We start from the raw sequence: 27,102 nt of genomic DNA, 5'->3' as shown, positions 1-27,102 counted from the left end.
ATTACTTTGGCTGACATCATTTCCTCTTTACATTTCTCTATCTCTTTTTTTAAAGATTTTATTTATTTGTCTGAGAGAGAGAGAGACAAAGAGCAACAGAGACAGCGAGAGAGAGCAGGAGCGGGGAGGAGAGGGAGAAGCAGGCTCCCCGCCGAGCAGGGAGCCCTGTGGGTGGCTCAACCCCAGGACACCTGGATCATGACCTGAGCCGAAGGCAGTCGCTTAACTGACTGAGCCTCCCAGGCACCCCTTTACATTTTTCAATGCATTTTGTGATTTACAATGGAAAGATCACCAAAAAAGACACACAAACATTAAACATCGTATAAAAAATCACCTGACGTCATGAACAACAGCATTTTGTTAGCTGTAAACCATGTTCAACCTCAGTTCATTCCTCTTCTCAAAGATGGTTTGGACAAGAGGTTCATAGAGCCTCCTCAGATTCAAATTTTCTCTGAATTTCTGTTAATGTTGTGCATTTCAAGAACAACCAAACTTTTCTTTAAAATCCAATGACCAATATAAATATCCTTATGATCTTTTGTTGATTTTTTGGTTGTTGTTGTTAGAGAAAATTAAGTGATGCCATACTAAATTGTTTACCAAAGTGCTAAAGAATTCAAACTGGCTCCCTACAGCTTTAATGATTTTTTTTCTTTATCAGGTTCTTGCATATTTAGATATGAGCTTAATGGACAAGAATTAATACAATTTTCAAAATGAATGAAAGTTAGCCAAATTGCTTGGGCTTGAGAATTACTCTGTTGTGTAACATACACTTTGGAAATGCACAAGCTATATTTAAATATCAGCCAATTATGAAGAAATATAAAAGTTCTGTAGTTCAACATTCAAACCCTTTGTAAGTTATATAAATTTATATCTTTTTCTCTTAATACCTTTTCTGTCTTCTGCATTTTGTAAGTAGGTATATGTGGATAGTAGGCAGGATTTCGCTTCCCCAAAGAAAGGACACTCCACAGAGCACAGGTCTGCCTCAACTCCAGCACCTGTTTCACCCTGCCTTCCCGTGACACTAGTCTTATCTCATAAGTGGACAAATGCTAAAGCTTTCGCTTCTAAGGCACTCTGCCTCTAAGTTACTGATATTTTTAGAGAATTTGGTCTTATACCCTTCACTGAGCCCTTTCAACTGATAACAGGGAAGCGTTCAAATATACTTTTTTTGTTTTCTCTTAAAAATACATGAAAAGATTTTAGAAAGTACAACTATTGTCTGTATCTTTGAAGTAACATTCTTTTGAATTTGTGACAAGAAAAAAATATGCATTGCCTGAAAAGAATATTATAACTTTGTGTGTCTTTCTGAGCTTTAATTTTGATATTCAGCAGTGAGGAAGACATTTAAAATATCCAGAGAGCTCAACCATCCATGGAAAATGAGAACTAATTTGAGTTTAGTAATATACATTTCTTTCTGCTCTCTGATGATTATAACCATTGCTTCATGTACCATAAATTAAAGCATTCCTGCATGTATTTGTCCTCTCTGCTTTAAATGAATCATGGCAGCTTCTGATATTTTTAGCTGATTAAAGTAAATACACTTAAATCAAATCTGCAATCCATGTAATCATATACGTTACATAGTCCCTAGAAAGGATAATTCTGAGGGACTAATCTTTTATAAATCCAGGCTTATATATTAACATATATCACTTTTTATATTCTGTTTCAACTTTCCTGGCTGATTTAATGGAAACCCTTCCATGAATATAAGTGAAATACTTGAACAGTTCCTTTGCCTACATATGACTTCTTCCAAAATAGGCTGATCATAAGGATTATAGTCTGAGTCATATTTCTTCCTCTGCTACTGAATAAATGAGCGTACTGGTAAATTAGTCCACTTAATTGTGACACAATTTCCTCTATAGGAAAATGAGAATAATCTACTTTACTGATTTAACAAGTATTTATGGAGTAACTGGTGAGATCCAGATAACTTTCACATATCACTGAAGCTCTATGAATAATTTTCCTGTGAATAATCCATTAATATGTAGTCTTGACTGCAATATTTGAGAATGTTTAGTGGACTTACTGCTTCATCAGGCACTTAGGAAGAACTATAGTGCTTTTGAAATCAATAGACTACATTATCCATTTATTTGGTATTGTGAAACATTAAACTTTAACAGTATTTGTAGTAGTCTAGAGGATACCAGACAGAATTATGATTCTTAATATACACACATGCGTGCACACACACACACTTGCTGAAAAAGTTACAATATTAGAATTAAATAACCTGAAGTTATTATCTGCTCAATATTTTTATATTTTTCTAAGGATTTTTGGCCATTGCTTTGGCAATGAAAAGTTGCTGAATTTCAATGCAGGTTTATTTTTTAATACAAATTTATTCTTCTTTTGTGTGAGAAATATTCTGCAAACTATAAGTTCATATGTAATTTTCAATATAATTTATGCATATATATAAATTTATATATATGTCTAACACCATTAATAATTCACATTTTGATTCATTGCTGATTTTATATCTCATGAAGGCATATGTAGGAGATGTTAAATTTGTGAGGAGTGAACAGGAGAAAGCAGAGAGACAGCACTTCAAGCATGAGGAGCAAGAATTGCAGACACTAAAATATAGCAGTTTGGAGTGGCTGAATTGCCACATTCATGAGGGAGAGGGTGGAATATGAACAGGCAGGCTTGGAGCAGAAGGGCTTTGTATGTCAGTCGAGGGGCTCAGAGCCTAGAGGGAGCAACCACAGGCCTTTATATAGAGGACTACCGATATTATAACTGGTAAACTATGAGATGATATGGAATTGAAATAAATATGTGTTAGAGTGAAAATGAACCAATTATCTCAAGGGATTTATAAATTTATTAGAAAAGATGTGATTTAATAACACCATTTTTTAAATGGTATTTGAGGAAGAGAGTAGTGTCAAAATTACTTCAAGTTTTTGGTTCTCACTGGCTGAAGGGCTTCAATGGAGAAGAGAAGGGAAAGCATTTAGACAGGAGATTGTTAATCCAAAACCAAATATCAGGAGCATGTTGGGAGAAATATGGAGTTTTTGGTTTGGACAATGTGCATGTGGGGAAGTGGCGAGTCATAAAGTGGGAGATAAAGTAAAGCCTAATCATTAAGAGCTTTGCAAAGCATGTTACAACATTTCTACCTAATCTTGAAAGTCAGGGGGAGCCAATGGAAACATTCAAGCTTTGGAATGAAAGGCTCATATTTGTATTTTAGAGATTTCTCTGTGGTGGTTAAGAAGATAGGGAAAAAATGATAAAACAAAGAGGGATGTAAGAGGGAATTGCAATACACAAGATCGACAATGATAAGAGTCTGTTTTGAGAGAGTGGTTTTCTGTGTACTAGGAGAGAACATTGACTCAGGTGGAATTAAAAATAAGCCATTTACTTGATTTGGTTATTAATTATTTGGGAAAGTGATAAAGGAAAGGAAAAAAAATTAAAAGGCACTTAGGTTAGTGATTCCAGCAATTTACTCTATTTCTTGTTGAGTTCAATTCACATTCACCAAGTTAAAGATCATTTCTGCACTGGGCATCTTATCTTGGTTGACCGCCTCATTGTAGCCTTTATTGATCAGGCTAAAAACCTAAACTTTTTGGTGAGGTACATGAGGAGCTCTTCGGAACTATTTTGTTACCTATTTTCCAAGGTTTAAATTGCCATTTCATTTCATGATTTGAAACACAATAACTCATCATTCTCTAAGTAAGTCCTGTAATTTTATGCAACTATGTCTTTTCTCTCCCCAGTATTCCCTTTTTCTGAAAAGCTCTTCTATCCCACTCCATTTATTTTCTGCAAAGTTATTGCAAATAACTTAATTTTATGTAAATTTCTGACCTCTAATTTTTCTATGTGTAAAATAAATATAGCAATATTTATCCCTCATACCTAGCACTTTAAAGACTTTTTTAAAAAGCAGTTTTAGGTTCACAGAAAAATTGAGGAGAAAGTACAGAGTTTCCAATATACTCCTTGCCTACACGCATGTATAGCCTCCCCTGTTATCAACTTCCCCAACTACAGTGGTACATTTGTTACAATTGATGAACCTACATTTACACATCATTAGTACCCAAAGACCATAGTTTACATTAGGGTTCACTCTTAGTGTTCTGTATTCTGTGGGCTTGGACAAATGTATGATGGCATGTATCCATTATTATAATATCATACAGAGTATTTTATTGCCCTAAATATCCTCTCTGCTCAGTGAGTGAGAATTCTTAGCTCCCCATATCCTTCTAGGTATTCAGTGTTGTCACTGTCCTGGGTTTTGGTCACTTTAATAGGTATGCTGGTATCCCATTGTTGTTTTAATTTGCATTTCCCTGGTGATATATGATGTGGGGCATCTTTCCATACATTTACTTGCCATCTGCATATTATCTTTGGTGAGGTGTCTGTTAAGGTTTCTGGCCTATTTATTTATTTATTTATTTTTTATTTATTTTTTGGTTGGGTTGTTTGTTTTCTTATTGTTGAGTTTTAAGAGCTTCATCTTTCTTTCTTCCCTTTTTTGGGGGTGGGGGGAGGCATAACAGTCCTTTTTCAGATGTCTTTTGCAACATTTTCTTCTTGTCCATAGCTTATTTTCTCATTCTACTGACATTATCTTTTGTAGAACATAAATTATTAATTTTAATGGAGTCTAACTTATCAGTTCATTCTTTCATAGCTCATGCTTTCAAAGTTGTGTCTAAAAATCATCACCACACCCAAGTTTATTCAGGTTCTTGTCTATGTTATCTTCTTGAAGTTTTATAATTTTGTGTTTTACATTTAGGTCTCTGATCTATTTGGGGTTAATTTTGAGGAAGGGTGTAAGGTCTGTGTCTGGATTCATTATTTTGCATATGGATGTCCAGTTGTTTTAGCACCATTTGTTGAAGAGTCTTTTCTCTGTTGTATTGTCTTGGCTTCTTTGTCAATGTCAGCTGACTGTATTTATGGGAGTTTATTTCTGGGCTCTCTATTCTGTTCCACTGATCTATTTGTCTATTATTTTGCAGTACTACACTGTCTTGATTATTGCAGCTTTTGCTAAGTCTTAAAGTCAGGTAGTGTCAGTCCTCTAACTATTCTTGTTCTTGAATATTATGTTGGCTATTCTGGGTCTTCTGACTCTTCCAAAAAAGTCACAAAATAACTTGCTAGGATTTTGATTGGGACTGCATTGAATCTAAAGATCAAGTTAGGAACACTGCATTTTGACAATATCAAGATTTCCTATATATGAACATGGACTGTCTCTCCATTTATTTAATTTCCCTTTGATTTTGTTCACCAGAGTTTTCTAGTTTTCTTCCTATAGATCAACATTTCATTTATCTGGGTGTTAATGTAAATGGTATTGTATTTTTCATATCTTGTATCCTGCATACATGCTATCATCACTTATTAATTATAAGAATTTTTTTGTCAATTATTTCTGATTTTCTATATTCGTTATCATGCCATCTGTAATCAAAGTAAGTTTTATTTCTTCCTTCCTAATTTGTATGTCTTTTATTTTCTTTCCATTATTTTAGAAATCCATTGCTTTTGATAACTTGAGATCTGGTTGTCATTCAAGACAGTTCCACTGTCAAACTTAAATTCTGACATTTCTGTTCTTTGACTATAATCTTTTCCTTTCCATCACCACTTAATTATCTTATTCTTCTTCATCTTTTTTTAACCCATCTAATGGTCTTTGTCCATAAATTTATTCAACATATATTTGCATTCTTCCATAGACTGAGTTCCCAGTTCATCCATTTCAATTACATGTTTTTTCCTGTCCTAGAATTTCCTGCCATTTTGACTTCCAGCTATTTCTACCTTATGAATTCCCAGCACTTAATAACTTTAATTGAATTAAATTTATAGCTTTTTCTTCCTGATGTGTCATAATTCCCTGCAAAAAAATAATAATTTGTGCAAAACAGTCCCAATACAATTGATATTTGGGAATCAGGATCCTAGTATCTGTGTTCTAATTTGCCATCTTTCTACCCTCACTGCAGTCAGCATTATCTATACAGCAGATTCTTTTGCTTACCTAACAGTCATTGTATTTATCTCACACAACTGGATAGTCCTATTCCTTGTAAAAACTATTCCATAGCTTGTCTTTCTTCAATTCTTGAATCCTACCTATCTCTATGTCATTCTGAAAAGATAGCCTTGATTTCCAACTCTTGAATATCTGGTGTCTTTACCCTATTTTTTGTTAAAATTTTATGGGTTTAAAAAAATTTTTATGGGTTTTAAAAATACGTATCTTTTTATTTTATCAATCAGAAATCTTTTTTTTAAAGATTTTATTTATTCATTCATGAGAGACAGAGGGAGAGAGAGAGAGAGAAGCAGAGGGAGAAGCAGACTCCCAAGGAGCAGGGAGCCCGATGTGGGACTCGATCCCAGGACCCTGGGATCATGACCTGAGCCGAAGGCAGACGCTTAACTATCCAAGCCACCCAGGCGCCCAATCAGAAATCTTTTATCTAAGCCCAAAACTTACTGAAATAGGCTCTTTTAAAGTTTACTCCTTATTTGTTTTTTCAATTTTCCACATATACTCATATTCGCTGGGACTCTATCTTTCTCTGGCTACAGAAAATGTTAAAATGTAATTGTTAGGCTTGTATTATTGAAGCATCAATAATTATGTCATAAACTTGAGAAATAAAATAAATAGGGGATATCTGACAAGATAATTTTTCTCTAGGTGGAAAAAACTAAGCAAAGTTGGTCTAGAGTTGCCCAAAGGAAATTTGAGCTTTTCCAAAGAGAAAATTGTATATCTTAAAAGAGTTATGGCACTTTCTCCCTTAACCCCACAGTACCAATGTATAAGAACAGATGTTAGATGGGGTTATGGAGAATATATGATTGCCAGTTGATCCTCAAGCTAGACCCAGGCTCCTGGAGGTTCCTCACCACCTGCCCTGTCCTTAGAATGTACGTTCTGCCTACCATTTCCACAATGGGAGCTGTTCCAAGGACATTGCCTTGAGAGAATAAGGTGTTGTTGAAACCGTCTGGGTGGTATACATGACTGAACCCAATTAAGGCTTCTATATCAACTTAAAGATTCTGTTTGGTGGGTGCAGAGATCTACTCATTTTGCAGTCACTCAAGACAAACCACATAAGTAAGTTTTTTTGCTTATTAAACCTGTCACTTACTAATCTGGAGTGTTCTGCCTCTTTCTTAAGTCTTTCCTTGCCCTTACATGAGTAAGGGGACCAGTTTGCAAACCAACAGGTGAAGAGGTGGAGTATATATGGAGATTGTGCTATACAAAGGGACACTTGTATGGCTTGTGAGTAGGTGGGTAGGTGAAATCTTAACGTTATTTAGTTGAATATTTTTTGAAAATCATTAGTTGTTCCTGGTTTACATGAAGCAGAGTCCTTGTAGACCTGTTCACCTATTACAGAAAATGGAAAAAGTGAATAAGTTCAATCACTATGGATCCATGTATATAGGACCACATGTAACAAGAGATCAGTGGAATAGCAAGAGTAATGGTACACCCAAACAAGAAGCTGTTTCTCCTCCAGCTTCTCTGGTATTGACTCCTTTCTGCCAATTAGTAAACATGACCTGACCATGATATGCCTTGAACTTCACATCCCTCTTTTCCTCCTCATCACATTTGCTTATCCTTTACATATTGCTTCTCTTTCTTTACTGTCAATATTCTTCTTTATTTTTTCTAAAGTTTTTATTTATTTGTTTGTTTGTTTATTTGAGAGAGAGAGAGAGTGGATAGGGGCAAAGGGAGAAGGAAAGAGAGAATCTCAAGCAGACTCTCCTCTGAGCATGAAGCTCAATGTGGGGTTCAATTCAACGACCCTGGATCATGACCTGAGTTGAAATCAAGAGTCAGATGCTTACCCAACTGAGCCACCCAGGTGCCCCTGTCAATATTCTTCTTATAACGAACTATTTTTCAATTCAATCCACTTCAAAAATCATTCCACCTTAAATCGCTCCAAAATTAATGAGTTTCTGAGTCCTTTCAGTATTTCTTTTCTGTAGTTAATAAAATCAACTTTCTTCACCTTAAAACACTATTTACAATAGATTCTGTTTTCATAGTATTATAGACAGTCTTTTTATTCCCACCTATTCACTTCTTTTCTATTTCATACCATCACCTTTTTTTCTTCCTCCTGAGATCCCCTAACATACATTTCTGAAAAGTCCCATCCTTCAATGAGCAACTATGAATTGAGTGTTTCTTATTCATATTTGTCCCCATCATTAGAATTCATTTTACAAAATTCTTGCATGTTAAAAGCACAGTTCTCACAATCACCATCCTTGCTCTCTGTTCCAGTACTAAACTTCATCCATAGGTGCCAAAAAAAATGGTACCAACTCAGACGTCCTCACCTCAGGAGTAAAAACCTGAACACTCTTGGAAAGGCATTAGGGATTCTGCCACCATTGGTATTCTCTACAAGTAATAGTGTAAATCAGTAGATTTTATTTCAATACTGTTGATTTTTTTTTAAGATTTTATTTATTTATTTGACACAGAGAGACACAGCGAGAGAGGGAACACAAGCAGGGGGAGAAGGAAAGGGAGAAGCAGGCTTCCTGCAGAGCAGGGAGCCCGACGCGGGGCTCAATCCCAGGACCCTGGGATCATGACCTGAGCCAAAGGCAGACGCTTAACGACTGAGCCACCCAGGCGCCCCAATACTATTGATTTTCATACTGTTTGAAAAGCATGCAGTAGATGATACTTGTACTCAAAAAAAGAGATGGAATGTTTTCTGATTAAAACTAATTTAATAAGCATTTATTAAGTGCTTCTGAGCTGTAAGGCATGCTAAGCCTAAGCACTGAATGTATGGAGATTATATATATTCAATATACTCACTTTTCATATAGGGAAAATTAAGTTTAGCAATTAAAAAATAGCCAAAATTCCCACAATCTCTACTTCCCATTCCCATTCTAATACCCCAACACTACAATGCTCTGCAAAATTATCAAACTTCAGAATTTAAATCTGATATATATATTCCTAAGTCAGCGTCATTACCATAGATGAACAAAAATTGTCTTATCACTGATAAAAAATACTGTGATGTTTTAATTTATACATAATAGTATATGACAGTAACACAACTTTGTTGTAATTAAATACAAGACATATTTTATCACTGAAGTTAAAATTATGGGCCTTGGGAAAACCAGCCAGCAAATAACATCCTAGGTTGTGAACCAACATAAATAATTTCCTATATTTGCCATACTGGGCCAGTATTTTATTCTTTTATTATTATTTTTTTTTCTCCTCACTGTTGCAACTGCCACTGGCCTGTAAACTCCTTCAGTAAAGAACCAAACGCAACACCTCCTACTTACAGACATTAAATCAATATTTATTGAGTGAATGAATGAACAATAAATTAGCTCTTGAATCTGAATTGCTGTGCAATCCACTCTGAATAGTGCTATGTTTATAACTGCTTATTACTGTAATATTTATTGAGTATAATTAATTCAATTGCTAAAAGCTGTTGATGTATTGCAGCACCATAAAAATAAAAATGTAGGGAGTCATCTAGAGCCGTCTGGACTCATCCAATTTCTTTTTTCTCATAAATTGTTTTAGCTAAATGATTCTACATCATGTATCTGTGTAAATTTTTTAAAATAAAAACAAAACAAATATATGCACTTAAAAATATATCATTAATAGAAATATTAAGAGAGTTCTTAAAGCTGAAGAAAAATAAAACCAAAAGAAAGAAACAAAGAAAAACAGGAAGATTAAAGGTAGGATACATTTGAAGAGTTATGTGAAAATAATAATATAATATCTTGAGGAATTTAAAATACCTACAGAATTAAATATCATATCAGAACTATGTCCAGGAGTGCCTGAGTGGTTCAGTCAGTTAAGCGTCTGCTTTCAGCTCAGGTCATGATCTCAGGGTCCTGGGATCAAGACCCACATTGGGCTCCCTGCTCACCCAGGAGTCAGCTTCTCCCTCTCCCTCTGCTCCTCCCCCTTGCCTAAATGCTCTCTCTCTCTCTCTTTCTCACTTTCAAGTAAATAAATAAAACCTTAAAAAAATATGTCCAAAGATAACAAAGGAATAAAGAGTTAAAGTGTTCTAAATTTCTAGCATTTTCCAGGGCACCTGGGTGGCTTAGTCGTTAAGCATCTGCCTTCAGCTCAGGTCATGATCCCAGGGTCCTGGGACCAAGCCCCACATTGGGCTCCCTCCTTGGCAGGAAGCCTGCTTCTCCCTCTCCCAATCCCCCTGCTTGTATTCCCTCTCTCTCTGTCTCTCTGTCAAATAAATAAATAAAATATCAAAAATAAATAAATAAATAAATAAATAAATAAATAAATTTCTATCATTTTCCCAAAAGGCAAAACTAGTAAATTGAATTAAATTGTATGATGCTGTGGTCTGAGTGTTTGTGTCCCCTGCTCCCTTCACTCCGAAAATGTATATGTTGAAATCTTAATGACCAATGTGATGGCATTAATAGGTTTAGCCTTTGGGAGTGGCTTAAGTGGCTTAAGCCATAAGAGTGGAGTTGTCATGAATGGCATTAATGTTTTATAAAAGAGACTCCAGAGAAATCCCTAGCCCCTTCCACTTTGTATGTACACAGAGAGAAGACAACAGATATGAATCAGGAAGATCACCTTCACCAGAGAACTCTACTATCATAGTACTTTGATCTTGAATTTCCAGCATCCAGAACTGTAAGAAATAAATTTCTGTGATTTATAAACCACCCATTTTGTTATTGCAGTCTGAATGGACCACGACATATCGTATAATGTTTAGGTAATATCTAAAACAAACAAAAAAGTATACATATATAACAATATTATAGAGGAAATAACAATAATCTTTAATTTTTGACAGCAATCATTAAAAAAATAAAGGAGATGAAATACAAAAACTAGTGTGTTGAGACAAAGAACTTTTTCTTGAATATAAATAAAACTCTCAAGCCTCAATAGTAAAAAAAAAAAATAAAATAAGTGAATTACAATAGAGTCAAAAGACAAAGAAATTTCACCTTTGTCACATTTTGTGTGACAAAGGAGCACATGAAAAGATGTTCAGCATAATTAGGATATGCAAATTCAAGTCACAGTGTCATATTGCTACATACCTAGCAGAATGAGAACTAAAAAGATGGCAATGACACCAAATACTGGCAAAGATGTAGAGAAACTAGACAACTCATACATGTTAGTGGGAATGTAGGATTATACAGCCAGTCTAAAAAACAGTGTATGTGTTTCTTATAAAACTAAATATGCATACAACTCAACAATTGAGCTCTTGAGCATTTACTCAAAGAAATGAAAATGTATGTTCATGTAAAAATCTATACGCAAATGTTCAGAGCATCTTAATTTAGAATATCCCAAAACTGGAACACCCCAGATATGGGGGTGCATATTTTTAATATAGTATATCCATACCATGGAATACTATTAAAAATTAAAAAGAAATTAATAATTGAAAAATGCAACTACTTGGAATAATCACTAGAGAATTATGCTAAGTAAGAAAATTCAATCCATTAAGGTTACATAATGTAAGATTTCATTTATATAATATTCTTAAAATGACATAATAATAGAAGAACAGATTAATAAATTGTCAGAGGTCAGGGATATGTTGGGGAGAAGGATATTGTCATAGTTATAGAAGGGCAACAGAAAGGTTCTTATGGTTCTCAAGGAACTGTTCTTGATTGTGGATAAAAGAATGTGAACATGAGAAAAAATTCTATAGAGCTACACACACACACACTCACACATGTGAAATCTGAATGAGTGGTGGATTTTATCCATTTCCTGAATGTGGTATGGTACTACAGTTTTTCAAGAAGTTACCATTTAGGAAAATGGGTAAGGAATAAACAGAATCTCTGTATTATTTCATACAACTGCATGTGAAAATACAATTATCTCAAGATAAAATGTTTAATTATAAAAAACAAAAAACCTAAAGGGTTGAATAGAAAACAAATACTAAGATGGTAGATATAATCCCAAAGATACCAGTAATTACAATAAACTAGACTAAATAATCCAACTGGAAGATTAAGATTGTTATTTTGGATTTAAAAAAAGAAATAAAAGAAAAATAAATACAGCTCAGAAAGGACACATTTTGTAGAGTAAGACTAATGAAAGTTGAAAGAAATGGATAAAAGAATATATAATGTAAATATTAGCTGGTAGATATCCAGTGTAATTCTTGAAAGCAAGAAACAATTCCAGAGATATGGGACATTTCATAATGATAAAAGTGTTATACATCAAAAAGCCATAAGGTTCTAAATCTGCTTATATCCAATAATGTAAAATTAAATGTATACAATAAATATTGACACACTAAAAAGGAGAAACACAGAAAGTCACCATCATAGTAGGAAAGTGAGATGCACTTTTCTCAATATGAACAAATATGGCCTAGTTGAAATATGTACAATACTACACTAAAGAAAATGAGAATACCAATTCTTTTAAGTGCATGTAGAACATTTGGAACTATTCATACACTGGATGAAATAAAGTCTCAACAAGTATCAAAGGATTGAAATTATTCTGCATGAAATTATACTAGAAAGCAATAAAAAAATAAATAATTAGAAAAATCCAAAATATTTTGAAATTTTGCAATACACTTTTATCTAAAATATAGTCCATGAGTCAAAGAAGTAATTAAAACAAAATTAGAAAATATCATTAAATGAATACTAAAAAAAAAAAAAGCCTTATGAATATCAACACTTGTGGACTTCCAATTCTGGCCAAGAAAAAGTAGCCCCATTTCTCTCAAATGCTCCCGAACGTAACTAATGAACCTTGGACATACTCCAGCAACAGGTATAGATGACGCTTGAAATGGAAAGGATAAGGCTGATTGCCTAGGGACCTTTGCACTTGAGGAATGACAAGGTGGTAAGTCTCATGGGTTTTCTTACTGCCTCCCATACATCCTAGACAGTGCGATCTAGAAGTCTGCAACCCAGAATCACTAACAGCAAGACAAAAAAAGGGTTACAACAAAGTTTGTTCTTCCTAAAGGACTAGGGAATGAGTGAGCTAACCACATTCAATCTTTTTTGGAAATCTGCCCTAATACAATCAAGTATCAATGGAACCACTGTTCCATTTCCTCCAGGTTTCAGCAGGGCCAAGCAGGGAGCTAGTCTTCTACACCTCCTCTGATTCCATCACCTGGTGGTGTTCAAGGGACCATGCAGGAAGCTGATCTTCCATCCCCCATGTAAAAGAAGTAGGCAGCATTCCCATTTCCCTTGGGTTAATGTCATTGGGGTCTAATGGGAAACTTAACCCCCATTCCCACCCTGAGGCAATTAAACTGAGTGAGGTGGCATGAAATGAAGTTAGTACTCTATCTCTCCTCCCATGCTAACCACCATGGCTCAGTCAGAAGCTTAGCCTCTACTGCCATCTGTCATCACCAAGGTGGAGTGAGGTAGTGGGAGGTGGGACTCCTTGCTCTCAGCTTTCCCTCCATCTCTGTCAACAGGGTCTCCTCTCTGTCAACAGGGTCTCACTATGGAGAGCTGAGCTCTACCCCATCCTGTAGCAATAAAGCAACATGCATCAGTCCTGCCCCTCTATCCTCCCAGGTGACAGTAGGGTCAACCAGAGAAATAAGCTAACACTCCACTCAAAGGCAATGCATGATCCAGTTGGCATCCGACTTTCACCAGGATTTAGTCAGAGGGACTGAGGAGTGTGGCAAACTTACACTTTAGTCATCTTTAATGAGGTAGTTTGAGTGGGTATTCAGAGAACTTAACATACACCCCCACCCAGCCCTCACATTACATGTCAACAAAGGGATTATTTGCTTTAAAAAGGAGATTTAAAAAGAATCCAGAGTCATAATTTAATACCCAAAAAGTCCAGGATAAAATTTTTAAAAAATCACTGGTTTTATCACAACTTGAAAGATAAAAGAATCCAAACACACCAATACTGAGATGAATGAGATACTGAAATTATCTGACAAGTATTTTAAAGCAGTCATCATAAAAATGCTTGAATAAGCAATTACAAGTGCTCTTAAAACAAATAAAAAATTAGAAAATAACACACACACACACACACACACACACCCCAAATGGACATGATAGAACTGAAAAACACATCAACAACAAAAAAAATAAAATCATGCCTAATGGATTCTTGTTTCTCTTGGAAACAAGAGAAGATAGAATCAGATAACTTGAAGACCAATCAATAGCATTTACCCAGTCTGCATAGCAGAAAGTTGATTGAAAAACAAAAGTATAAATTTTCAGGTATCTGTGGAGGAATAATATAAGAGCTAACATTGTATTAACAAAGTGACAGAAGAGAAGAGATACTGGGACTGACAAAGTATTTAAAGAAGTAATGACTGAAAAACATCCATCTGCTGAAAAGTCATAAACATACAGATTTAAGAAGCTGAGTGAAGCCAGGAGAGAATAAATCCAAAGAAATCCATGCAAAGATACATCACAATTAAACTTCTGAAAACTAAAAAAAAAAAAAAAAGAAGAAGAAGAAAGAAAGAAACAAAGAAACAAACAAACAAAAAACTTTAAAAGCCGGAAGAGAGAAAGAACAAATTACTTATAAGGAAGCACCAATTTGAATGATCAGGGTGGCCCAAAGGCAGTGCATGACATTTTTCAGATACAAGGCAAGACTTGTCAACTCTGATTTCTATATCCATGGAAACTATTCTTAGGAATGAAGATAAAAAAGATATTTTCAGACAAAGGAAATTAAGAGAATCTGATGCAGGTAAATCTACCTTTAAAGAATGACTAAAAAATAAACTTAAATAGAAAGAAAATGTTAACAGAAGGCTTAGAACTTTAGAAAGGATATTGGAACAGGTGAATCCTGGGTTAAATATAATAAACTATCCTTCTTTCCATAAGTTTTTCAGATCATTTTTGATAATTGAGGCAAAAATCATAATACCACCTGATATGGTGCTTGATATATATAGAAGAAATTAAGATAATTATGCTTACAAAGTGTGTGGGGGGGATTAAGGGACCTAACTATACTTCATTCAAAGTGATAAATCATCAATACAGTGGTGTGATAAGATATGTATGTATATTGTAGTGCCTTGAGCAACCACTCAGAAAACTATACCAAATGATATACTGAAAAGCTATGTAAATAAATCAAGATATAAACCTGAATTTCTGGGCATAGCTAGAGCAGACTTTGATGAAATGTGCAGTTCTGACTACATAAATTAGCAAAGGAAGTCTGAAAAATTATCAAACCAAAGGTTAGGAAACCATGGCCTACAGACCAAGTCTCGCCTGACACCTGTTTTTATAAATAAAGTTTTATGGGAATACAGCCATATACATTCATTTATATTTTGTCTATGGCAGTTTTTATGAAACAAAGGCAGAATTCGATAGTTGTTACAGAGAAATTAGGCCTGCAAAGCCTAAAATATTTACTATACCACTTGTTACGGAAAAGTTTCAGGACACCTAGAACATTGATCTCAAGAAACTATAAAAACAAAAAGTGAAGCCAAAGAATTTAAGAAATGAAAACAATCAAGAAAGAAGAAGAAATTTGTTATTTATAAAACACATAATGAAGAGCTTCAGGACATTGCCAATAATCTACACTTATTTAAAAAGATAATACGAGAATATTATCAAGTACATGAAAATAAAGTTTGCCATCTAAATTAACTATACAATTTCCTTGAAAAAAAAATTATTTAGTAAAACTAAGATAAGAAATAAAAAAAAAAAATCAAAGACACCGAACTGGGGGCCTGGGTGGCTCAGTTGGTTAAGTGACTGCCTTCAACTCTGGTCATGATCCTGGTCCAGTATCGAGTCCCACATAGAGCTCCCTGCTCAGCAGGGAGTCTGCTTCTCCCTCTAACCGCCCCCCAGTCTCTCTTTCATTCTCTCTCTCTCAAATAAATAAATAAAAATCTTAAAAAAATAAAGACAATGAATCTATTACAGCAAGTTAGTAGAGTTAGGGCCTTAACTTAATGCTTTGTGTCATTGGATTCATAAATGTTTTACTGTGTTATACTATTTTTTTGTAGTTCTTTCTACTATTAGAAACGTGGTGAGAATAAAAGCCATAAGCCATATTATGTTAAAAGTTTAGTTGTAGGCCTCTTTGCAGTGAACAGAAAATCAGAATCTACTAGCATGAACTTACCGACTCAAATCTGTCCCAGGCACATACTGAGAGAAACGTGAATGAAGCAGTGGGATCAGCCTAAGGTCACACCATCGCTTTTCCCATCTCAAGCCTGGAGATGTTGGCCATGAAGAACATGACAATGTGTCCTGAAAAGAATATAAACAATCAGTATTCTTTTTTTCAGTTCTGTGTTTTGAGTTCCCATGTCACAAATACTTTTCATTTGGAGGGGATCATTTTTTCTCCTAAATAATCAAAAGACATTTATAGACTGCCTCAAAAAGGGATCCATACTCATTGCCAATGAAGTTGCATCTGTTAATTTCTTTATTAATGGCATTCTATAGGAAAGTGAGAAGGGAATCATTGAGATTAAGAGAGGTAGGGAAAGCATATGGAAAAAATGGAGTGGGGAGAAGGAAGAAAAAATAGAAGGATGAAAGAACTGAATTCATTCAGGAATGGGAAATAAGGAGCAAGCTGTAACTGCAATGAAATAGTAAGTGACAATATAAAAATAAGTTGTAGTTCATTCCATTAGCCAATATTTTCTGAGTATCTGCTAAGCACTAAACAATGTTATGTAACTGCTTGTGATTTATCAGTTACTTGTAACTATTTTTGAGTAGAATAAATATTCTTATAAAACAAATTTTAAAAACTACTCAAGGAAATCTTTGTCTATTGTTGTAACTTCATGTTTAGAAAATCTTTGTATTTTCTTATATTGTTTTAAAGTCATGTTAAATCAACCAGTGCTGGTTTAAAATTACCTGTATTTTAAGTTTCATTAGAAGTTTGGGTCTTTTTCCTTACATATAGAAGAAACATCTATTTAAATAAAATTTGGGCTTTTCACACTTGATGATGATTCATGCTTCTTTCATTATTTCAGCTTTAGTTTAATATTTCTTCCTGGCAGTAGTGCATGGAATAATGTTGATATTTAAGTTGGCATGGATTGTAAGGGGCCAAGGCACAATGTCACTTCTTTATATCTATAGATTCTATAATTTTTGAGTGATGATGTTGGAAGGAAATCCTATTTTAGTCTAGATGTTAAGACTTCATTAGTATCAACATTATTATTAACATTTTCTTTTTTAAAAATGATTTTACTTTTAAGTAATCTCTACACCCAACATGGGGCCAGAACCCACAACCCCGAGATCAAGAATCACATGCTCCACCAACTGAGCCAGTTAGGCTCCCCTAACATTTTCTTTAAGATATTAATTTCTTCACAATTGCTTAGGGGAAAAAAACTTCCGTTATTTTTCACTGAAGGTTGAGTGCTCTTTGGCATTATTATGTTAATTGGTCCCAATTGTGCCAACAAAAATCTACTAAATCCTTCAAGTTGTTGAGAACAGTCTGATAGGAAGGCAAGGGTAGATTTGCAAAGACCATCCAGTGAGGGGCCCAACTGGTGATTGGTCTCCAAGACCCCTAGCCTTTGAAGCAACACCGGTGCCTTAGATACATTTGGTGATTGCAAAGGCACAGACATAGGTTTCATGTTGATCTTTCTTCTGGCCTTGATGTCACATGTTATAGATGGTCAACATTTGAAACGAAGTCAGTTAGGTGGCAGTACCACAATGTGGGGAAGGTTCAGGCTCTGAATCAAAATCAGACCACCTGGGTTCAAAAATGCCAATTTCCCAACTGACTAGTCCTTTAACCTGGGGCAATTTATTTAAACTCTTGGGGCTTTATTGTGCTTATCTCCAAAGATAAGGCTATCACAAGGCTTCTTCTCACAAAAGAAAAACCTAAAGCTTTTTTAGGCTCAGTAAATTACTGTTTCTCCACCTTTTTTGCATGAAGGTACTTGAAGAAACAATAATCCTGAGTGACACACTAAGGTAAACAGACTAGATTTCTGTGGCCAGAACAGACTGTAGCAAGTGGTAAGTGTCCCAGGTCCCACCAAGCTGCCCTATAACTATTAAGCATTATGTCTGGAACCAACTCAAAGGACACCAGTGCACATGGTTCTCTCCTGAGAAGTTTTACAGTAAATAAATGGTTCAGGTCAGCCAGCCTGCAAGTGACAGTGCCAGGCAGATTCATTCAGACCTAAAAGTCTTTATGGTTCTAGGGCCATCATATCTATTATAGCACATTTGCCTTTCATAGTCAGAGGTGAAACCGCACAAAGAATAATTCAGATTTTTGTCTTGATTATTTCACAATTTTGCTATGTGGTTTTTGGCAAATTATTTAAAGATGGTTCTTCATCTTTCTTGAAAAACACAAATAGTTCCCCTCACTTTATATGTTCCATGAACAAATGACATAGAAAGTGTAACAGAAGATAAAAGACTTAAGCAATGGAATATTGGGGACAATGATAATCACTAATAGATGAGTATAAGTTTGAGAAATCATGTTTTATAAGACTTCATAGTCTTATATGAAATATATGAAAATATATGTGATCGTTGATGTGTCTTTGATGTAACATCTCAACTTGATACTTTTATGAAACAAAGTTGTCAAATGTCACTTTCTTTTATGTTTTCTCCTTATAAAAAATATGGAATAAGTCCCATTTCAGCTATTGAGCTAATCAGCATTAATGTATTTCATTTTACAAATCTGCTATTTATAATGCCCTTTGAAGATTATTGAATGTTTCCCTTAAGGAGAATGTTTATAGTATGCACACATTCTGTGGAAAAATATGTTTCTAAATTCATACTTCCTTCCCATTTTCCCCTGTTCATTGTTATTTAGTGATGGGTCAGAAGAAAACATGCCTTTGATTGCTCCTAATTTTATAAATCTCTGAGTAGAAATGTCCTTCACTCTCCATACCTGCCTCCAAGCCTATCAAGATACAGAAGAGGAATATGGGATAGAACTGGCCAGGTAATGGCCAGTAAAAGGACTTGGGTACCCAAGGCACACAGGTAAGGAATAGGAATGGTGCACTGAGGTACAATGAAGGCTGGAGATGCTCAAAATGAGTACTTTGAGGTAAAGTGCCACAGTTAGGTCAAGAATTTCAAGTGAAAGATGAATCTTTTAAGTCAGAAGCTATATGTGTTTTTTACATATCCTAATATGTAGAATAGAAAAATAAAATTCTACTTAATATCAGCACTACTGCTACTCTTCATGTTTGTGATCCCAGGGAAAATTTGTTAGATTCACATATAACTTGAGAGAACTATTTTGTCTTTAGCATGTGTGAGTGTTTTGAAGGGTGAAATATAAGGAGTTTCAAATATATTTATAAAAAAATCCAAAAAGCAAAAAAAAATGGTTTATTCCACAATACATGTGGAAAAGAAAATTTAACATTTTATTAAATGTATATAAAACAAACATGCCAATTTTATCAATGATTAAATACATGTATAGCTTAACATTTGTGACATTTTAACATGATGTTAGATTATTCTCTCTTTGCATTAATTTCCTGGTATGCCTGCAGATTGTTTAGAAATCCTACCAAATGGAAAATTAAATAGCTACTTTCAGCTAAATGATTTCAAAAGAAAAACGATAAAAATCATGTCAAATCATTTAGAGCATGAAATTACATACAATGTGCACTGTTATAAAATGATTATGGGATGTTATGTGTGAACTCACTAAATTAAGTCTCTATAGCTTACAAAAGGCTTAATGCAGACCTGAGAGGAGAAAAGTGACATTAAAAAATATTTATTTATTTTTTCCTTCCTGGCTTATCTTTTTTTTTAATTTTATTTATTTATTTGAGAGAGAGAATGAGAGACAGAGAGAGAGCACATGAGGGGGGGAGGGTCGGGGGAGAGGTGGACTCCCTGCCGAGCAGGGAGCCCGACGTGGGACTCGATCCCAGGACTCCAGGATCATGACCTAAGCCGAAGGCAGTTGCTTAACTGACTGAGCCACCCAGGTGCCCCTCTTTCCTGGCTTATCTTAACTCCTAACTCTTAAAGGATGAAGCAAACAAGGATCTCAACTATATCAGAGCAACGAGATTCATTAGCAGTTTTTGCAAACTATGACTATTCATATAGATAATATATATATTCAATATATTTTATATATATTACTCTTCTCTTTTCTTTGTGTTATCCCCTTATTAATCTGAACTATGCCTTGGTCATCTTACTGTATTGTTGGGATGATAGTTGAGATGCAAGCCACTGTCACAAAGTGGAGAGGAGGTGCCACTGCTCTGGTCACTTGGAGCACCTGCAGGAAAAAATCACAACACCCCACTGGTTAGAACACCAAAATATTCTAGACTGATGCATTCTACATTATATCTTTCCATATACTCAGTAATGTCAAGAAAGTCAGGCAATAAAATTAATTTTTATTTCACTTATATCAAAGCCAGAGTTTTGCAAGTAGGCTAAGTGACTAAAGTAGGACCCTGAAAGAGAACCATGTATTGATCTTTGAGTTCAGAAATATTGCAAGGCTTTATTAATAAAAACATATAACCTTATAAAATTATTTCATTTCATTATCCAAAGTGACCTACACTTATGAACCATACTTATAATTGTGCAGAGTTCGGTTTGTCTACAAAATTCTATTTATTGTTATGTTTCAACCTACTGACAAGTCATATTTTTAGATACCATAATTTTCCATGATGCAAAAAAGTTTGTATGGGCTCTTTACAAATGCTATTGGTATATACTATAGTTGGAAATGACTTCATTCATGCTATGTAAATTGGTGAAATTGAAACTAAAAATCTTCATATCAGATTCTCATAAGAAACCTGTTAATATCTATCTCTAAATATGAGTATCATATGTCTTAAATTGAGATTTCACAATTCAGTAATTTTTACCGTTAGGATTAGAAAACATATTTCTTGATTTTTGATTAATCATTTTTTTTGGAAAACGTTATATATTTTGAAGGTGCTGATATTGATAAATATGCACTATTAATACAATTGACTCCCAATTTTTACTTGAGATATTATACTTAAAACATCAGAGATCATAGGTAACACTCCTAAAATTAAAGTGTTGAAAAAAAAAGTGATTTTGTTCTCCTTTTTAATCACTCTAAAGTTTCATAGCTTTCCTGTTGTTAAGAAGGGGATCGCAGTCTTTTCTACCAAACTAGCATGAATATAGTATTTCCACTTTTTAAATCTTAACAATTTCATACTTTGTTTTAGACAATTTTTTCTTTTGATATTTATCTGCATTTATCTCTTATGAGATATTTTAATACATAAACATATTACTTTAAAATGTATATACATTTTCAACAGAATAAAATGATATGTCAAGTTCTGTGAAAGATCCAAAGCAATCTTTTGAGTGAAATTCAAAGCGCTGTGAATTGTCTAAGACTATTGAATCACAGACCTGTACCTCTGAAACAAATAATACATTATATGTTAAAATAAAAAAACGAAGAAGATAGCAGGAAGGGAAAAAAGAAAGGTGGGAAATCGGAGGGGGAGACGAACCTTGAGACACTGGACTCTGAGAAACAAACTGAGGGTTCTAGAGGGGAGGGGGGTGGGGGGATGGGTTAGCCCTGGTGATGGGTATTAAAGAGGACACATATTGAATGGAGCCCTGGGTGTTATACGCAAACAATGAATCATGGAACACTATATCAAAAACTAATGATGTAATGTATGGTGATTAACATAACATAATAAAATAAAATTAAAAAAAGAAATTCAAAGATTTAAATGTATACATAAAAGAAAGGTACAAACACAATGATCTATACTTTCATCTTAAGAAGTTAGAGATGAAAGAGCAAATTAAATCAAAGTAAATAGAAGACAAAAAATAATAAAAATAGAAGTGGAAAATAGTAAGAATCTGAACAAAATAATAGACAAAATTAACCAAGACAAAAATGGGTTCTTTGGAAAGATTAATAAAGCCCATAGCAAAAATGATGTAGTAAAAGAATGAGAAAATACTAAGTTATTAATATCAGGAATGAAGAAGGTGGTATTACTGCAAGCCACCAAACATTAATAGAAATGATAAAAGGATATGATGAATCATTTCATGCAAATAAATTCATAACTTAGTTAAAATGGAAAAAAAATCTTGAAAAATGTTTTACCAAAACTTATAAAAGAAAAAAAGTATCAGAAAAAGTCCTATAAGAATTCAAGAGATGAATTCATACAAAATAAAAATTATAATTCTAGGGTGTTCTTGCCTTTTGGTGAATTTATTAAATTATTTAAGAAAAATACATTACTACTGGTAAGTAAAATCTCTGTGGAAATAAAAGAGTTACCACTCCACAAGTTACATGAAGACATTAAGAACCTTGGTACCAAAATCGCACTAAAACTTTACAAAAATGTACATATGAATATCCCTCATGAACATATTTTTTTAAGTTTTTCATATTTGTTTATATATTTATTTATTTGAGAGAGAGTGAAAGAGAGAGAGAGCATGAGCAGGGGGGAAGGGCAGAGGGAGAGGGAGAAGCAGACTCCCCACTAAGCAAGGAGCCCAATATTCCCTAATCTTGAGCAGGACCCTGGGATTATGACCTGAGCAGAAGGCAGATGCTTAACAGACTGAGCCACCCAGGTGTCCCACATATATATATATATTTAAGTCTTAATGTTTTAGCAATTGAAACCAGCAATACATTAAAAAAAAAAAACATTTCATGACCAGTGGTGTTTATTCTATGAATTCAGGCTTAATTTGGCATTCAAAATAAATATTTAAAAATTCACCATATCAGCAGAATAAACAAAAATGATTAAAAATATAATAAGACTGGAAATTTCTCCTCTAATACCTTCAGCAAGAGAAAGATGTCTATTCTCAGTACTTTATATAACATTTACTGGAAGTCCTAACCATTGCAATGGGCAAGAAAAAGGAATTTAAAAAATATAGATTGGAAAGAAAGCAGAATTCATTATTTGCAAATAACATAACTGTAAGTAGAAAGTGTTAAAGAATATAACAAAAACCCTACAGAACTAATAGAAAGTTAAGCCTATGAGGCAGAATAAGTGTATGTATAAAAATAAACTGTACTTCTATGTGTTAGCCACAATAACTGGACAATTAAATTTTTTAAAATACCATTTACAGTAGAATAAAAAATGCTTAGAAATAAATTTAATAAAAGATACACATGACTTTCTCACTGAAAACACTAAAATGTTGCTGAGAAAAATTAAAACATAAATAAATAGAAAGTTATATCATGTTCATGGATTGAAAGATTTAAAGTTGTTAATATGTTAATTTTCAAAATTATCTATAAATCCAACTTAGTCCCATTCAGAATCATAATTGGATTTTGTAGAAATTGATGTGCTATTTTAAAAATATACACAGTAATGTAAAGGGTCTACAATAGGTAAATAATCTTGAAAAATTGCAAAATTGGAAAACCTATCCTTGGGGATCAGCACTGTAGTTATGGTGAAAAAATAGACACAAAAGTTAATGGAAATAAGAAAGTCATTTCTTGATTCTAAATTCCTAGTTCAGACACAAAAAGTAATTAATATAATATGGATTCTAGACTTAAACATAAAACCCAATGTCATAAAGCTTCTAGGAAAAATGTAGGAGTATCTTTTCCTACCTTGGAGTAGGCAAATATTTCTTAGAGAAGATATAGAAAACAATAACCATATGCAAAAGAAAAACAACAACAAAATAGTAAATTAGACTGTCAAAATTAAAAACTTCTGCAAACCTAACACATTTTTAGGTAAAATATGTAGTTATGTATAGACTGAGAGAAAATATTTGTGATACATATAGCTGACAAAGATTATATACAGAATATTTTCTTAAACTCCTGCAGTACAATTATATAAAGACATACCAATAGAAAAATGGGCAAAACTTGAGCAGACAACTTACAAAATAATATATGCAAATCTCTATAATAAATGCAAATGGTACATGATAAGGATCTGATTATAATTAGTCTTCAGGGAAATGCAAATTATAGCTATAATAAACTACCTCTGCACACCCAATAGAATATCTAAAAAAAAAAAAATCTTTGATCATAAAATATTGGGATAAGTGTAGAGCAACCAGAACTCTCGTACATTGCTGGAGTGGAGAGTAAGAGGTTTTTAAATATATGTCTAATTTAGAAATATTTTTTGGCAATTAGTTAACAAATTAACTATATATCTACCTGGTGACTTAGCAATTCCACTCTTAAGTACTTATGGTAGTGAGATAAAATTGGAAGACTTTCAAAAGCCTTACACAAGAATATTCATAATAGCTTTATGCATAGTGCCAAACTACAGGAAACAGCTCTGTTATCTATCAATAGGAGAATGATTAGCAAATTTCAGTATATTCATCTAATGGAATATTACACAGCAATGTAAATGAACAAACATCTGAAAATCACACAAGTGATTTTCATTATGAAAGAAGCCAGACATAAAAGAGTAAATACAGTATAATTCCATTCTAAAAATGTTCTAGAAGAAGCAAAAAGAAATATGATGCTAAGAAATTAAATTAATGGCTATTTCTGTGGGTGTTATTTATTGGGAAGAGGCACAGAAGGACCTTTCTCTGATTTAAAGGCATGTAGATTAAGCAAATGTGTGCAATGTCAGAACCAATCCAATTGTTCATTTAGGAGCTTTGCATTTCATTGCATGCAAATTATGCCTCAAAGATGTATTCTTCTTTGATTTTTAGCAAAATGTTAGATGATATTTTATTTCTTAATATAGAAACTGATACAGAGATTTTTAAGTAACCCTTAGGAATTTCCACATAGACTGGTGCTTCCTTCAATCTCCCTAGCCTCATCAGGATGACTTAAGTGTAAGTGCTTGTTTAAGTCCAGTAGCTAAATAACAGTTTTTATTCTACAAGGTAGAGAAAATATATTAATCAAATATTAAGAATTAAATATAATAGAGATACAAAATGTATGTAGTTTATATGATACTATTTTTACAATAAATGATATGTCTCCAATTATAAGTTAGCAAATAACTGTAAATGTGCTGAATACATTCTGAAACAAAATAACATCTACTCCCTTTGCATAAGCATTCATTGACTGCTTTGTGATATAAAAATATTTGTACTCAAGCAGAAATCCCAACTTTTAAAAAATTACCAATTACTGTCAGGAAATAATGGTTTAGAAAATATATATGATGATGCGAGCATTTTACCTATACTTCATAAATGCTTACATGCACAATCTTCATTCAGTGGGAGTTTGAGGAAAGCAGGTGCTCTTTTTAAAAATGACACTGTTAGGGTCACTTCTTCTCCAGCGTTCCGAAGCACCTGAACCTAAAATAAAACCGAAGGAAAATGATACTTTATTGCAATGGACACAAAGTATTTTATATGATTGCAAAACCTTGAAATGATTCGTTGTCTTTTCCACCTCTCTTTTTTCTGTAATGGTCAGAAACATTTTATTAAAGATGGGGGAATACAGCCATCATGTTCTTCCTCTTCCCAACATTTGGTGGTCCCCTGTTCACTCACAGTGTCATCATCTTCCATTCATATTTATAAAGGTCTCTTAGTATTTGGTGTTAGTCAATATGAAAGATTATGACATCTATAGAAAGATGTAGTGCTCAAGCCACTGTGTCATTAATTTAATAATATTTACTGAACCTCTATTATACACTACTTGGAGATATAAAAATAAATGACCCTGCAGATGCTGATGAATGAGCTAATCACATTTAACAAAATTGGCCCAATTCAGTCAAGCACTTTTGCAATAAATAAATAAATAAATAAATAAATAGGTATTATTTTCCTATTATATCATTGCATATTTTATTCTCCTTTCCCTGCAAACTTGGAATAATGGTGGAGACTATCATCATCAACTCTCAACACTTTTCAAATTATAGAATAGCTCTAATTCTACCAGTTAAAATAATGTCAATTTCTTCAAAAATTGTATCAAGACAATTGTAAGAAATACTAGAAGAAGTACAGGAAGCTGAGGAGTTATCTATAACAAACATACATAGAAAAGATATAGGCATATTTATAATTTTGAAATCTCACATCAGCTAAGAGGAGAATTACGAATAATTAGTGAAGAGACAGTTAGTAAACATGGGGACACAGCTTGTGAATAAACATCTAGAAAATAATTCTCCACCTTCAGTCATTAGAGAATTGGCTATCAAAAGGATTTAGAATGATTTGGGGTCTGGAGAAGATGGATTGGCTTCATCTTCCCCTGCTCCCCCTCAGTAACTATAAACACTCAAAAACCTGCAAGATACAACTGAAATGCAAGTCAAACTCTGACAGGTAGAAAGAGAAAAGAAGAACTCGTTAGGGATCCCAGGACTGATGGAACAGCACACAGAGGAGGGGTGTTTTAGATGCTCCCATCCAACAGAGGGATTTCTACCCACTAGTGGATAAAGAATCCCTTTGTCTACTTAGTGGCACAAGGGGGCCCAGCGTGAGAAATCTCCTGCCACCTCCTCAAACAGCATCAGCAGGAAACAGTGGGAAATCAATTAGACCAAAGAAGCCAAACAGGCTCTAAAAAGTATATTGTCAATGGAACCACAGTCCACAAAATTAGGCTAGGACCTGTATGGTAAATAGAATGAATTCCTGCTAAAAAGAAAAAAAAAAGTCTTACATAAGAACCACAGGCTCAACATAATAAGCGAAGTGGCTAAGAAACAATAAAATAACACATCTCACTAAGAACCAGAAAAATCACAATTTGAATGGGAAAATATAGCTAACTCCAACTAGATGAATTACAAACTGGTATTATCTGATAAGGTTTTAAAGCCACCTTAATAAAAATGTCAGCAAGAAATTACAATCTCTTGAATCAAATGAAAAATTACA

The 27,102-nt window shown here is 33.8% G+C and overlaps 1 protein-coding gene across 2 annotated transcripts in view; it reads right to left on the bottom strand.

Annotated features, from left to right (window-relative positions):
- SNTG1 (syntrophin gamma 1) overlaps positions 1-27,102 on the bottom strand; it is a 957,083-nt gene that overhangs the window by 222,936 nt on the left and 707,045 nt on the right. For both annotated transcript variants that reach the window (XM_025871422.2, XM_073892760.1), the window contains exons 9-11: positions 25,446-25,548; positions 20,385-20,467; positions 16,286-16,416 (exon numbers count right to left, since the gene is read on the bottom strand). In XM_025871422.2, the coding sequence (XP_025727207.1) occupies positions 16,286-16,416; positions 20,385-20,467; positions 25,446-25,548 (317 nt within the window). The remainder of the gene's footprint in view (positions 1-16,285; positions 16,417-20,384; positions 20,468-25,445; positions 25,549-27,102) is intronic.

The sequence above is a fragment of the Callorhinus ursinus genome, unplaced genomic scaffold, assembly GCF_003265705.2.
Source record: "Callorhinus ursinus isolate GAN/ISIS: 27379988/994484 unplaced genomic scaffold, GSC_fseal_2.0 scaffold5, whole genome shotgun sequence".
NCBI lineage: Eukaryota > Metazoa > Chordata > Mammalia > Carnivora > Otariidae > Callorhinus > Callorhinus ursinus.
The sequence above is the reverse complement of the archived record's forward strand: the minus strand, read 5'-3'. Positions and strand labels throughout refer to the sequence as shown.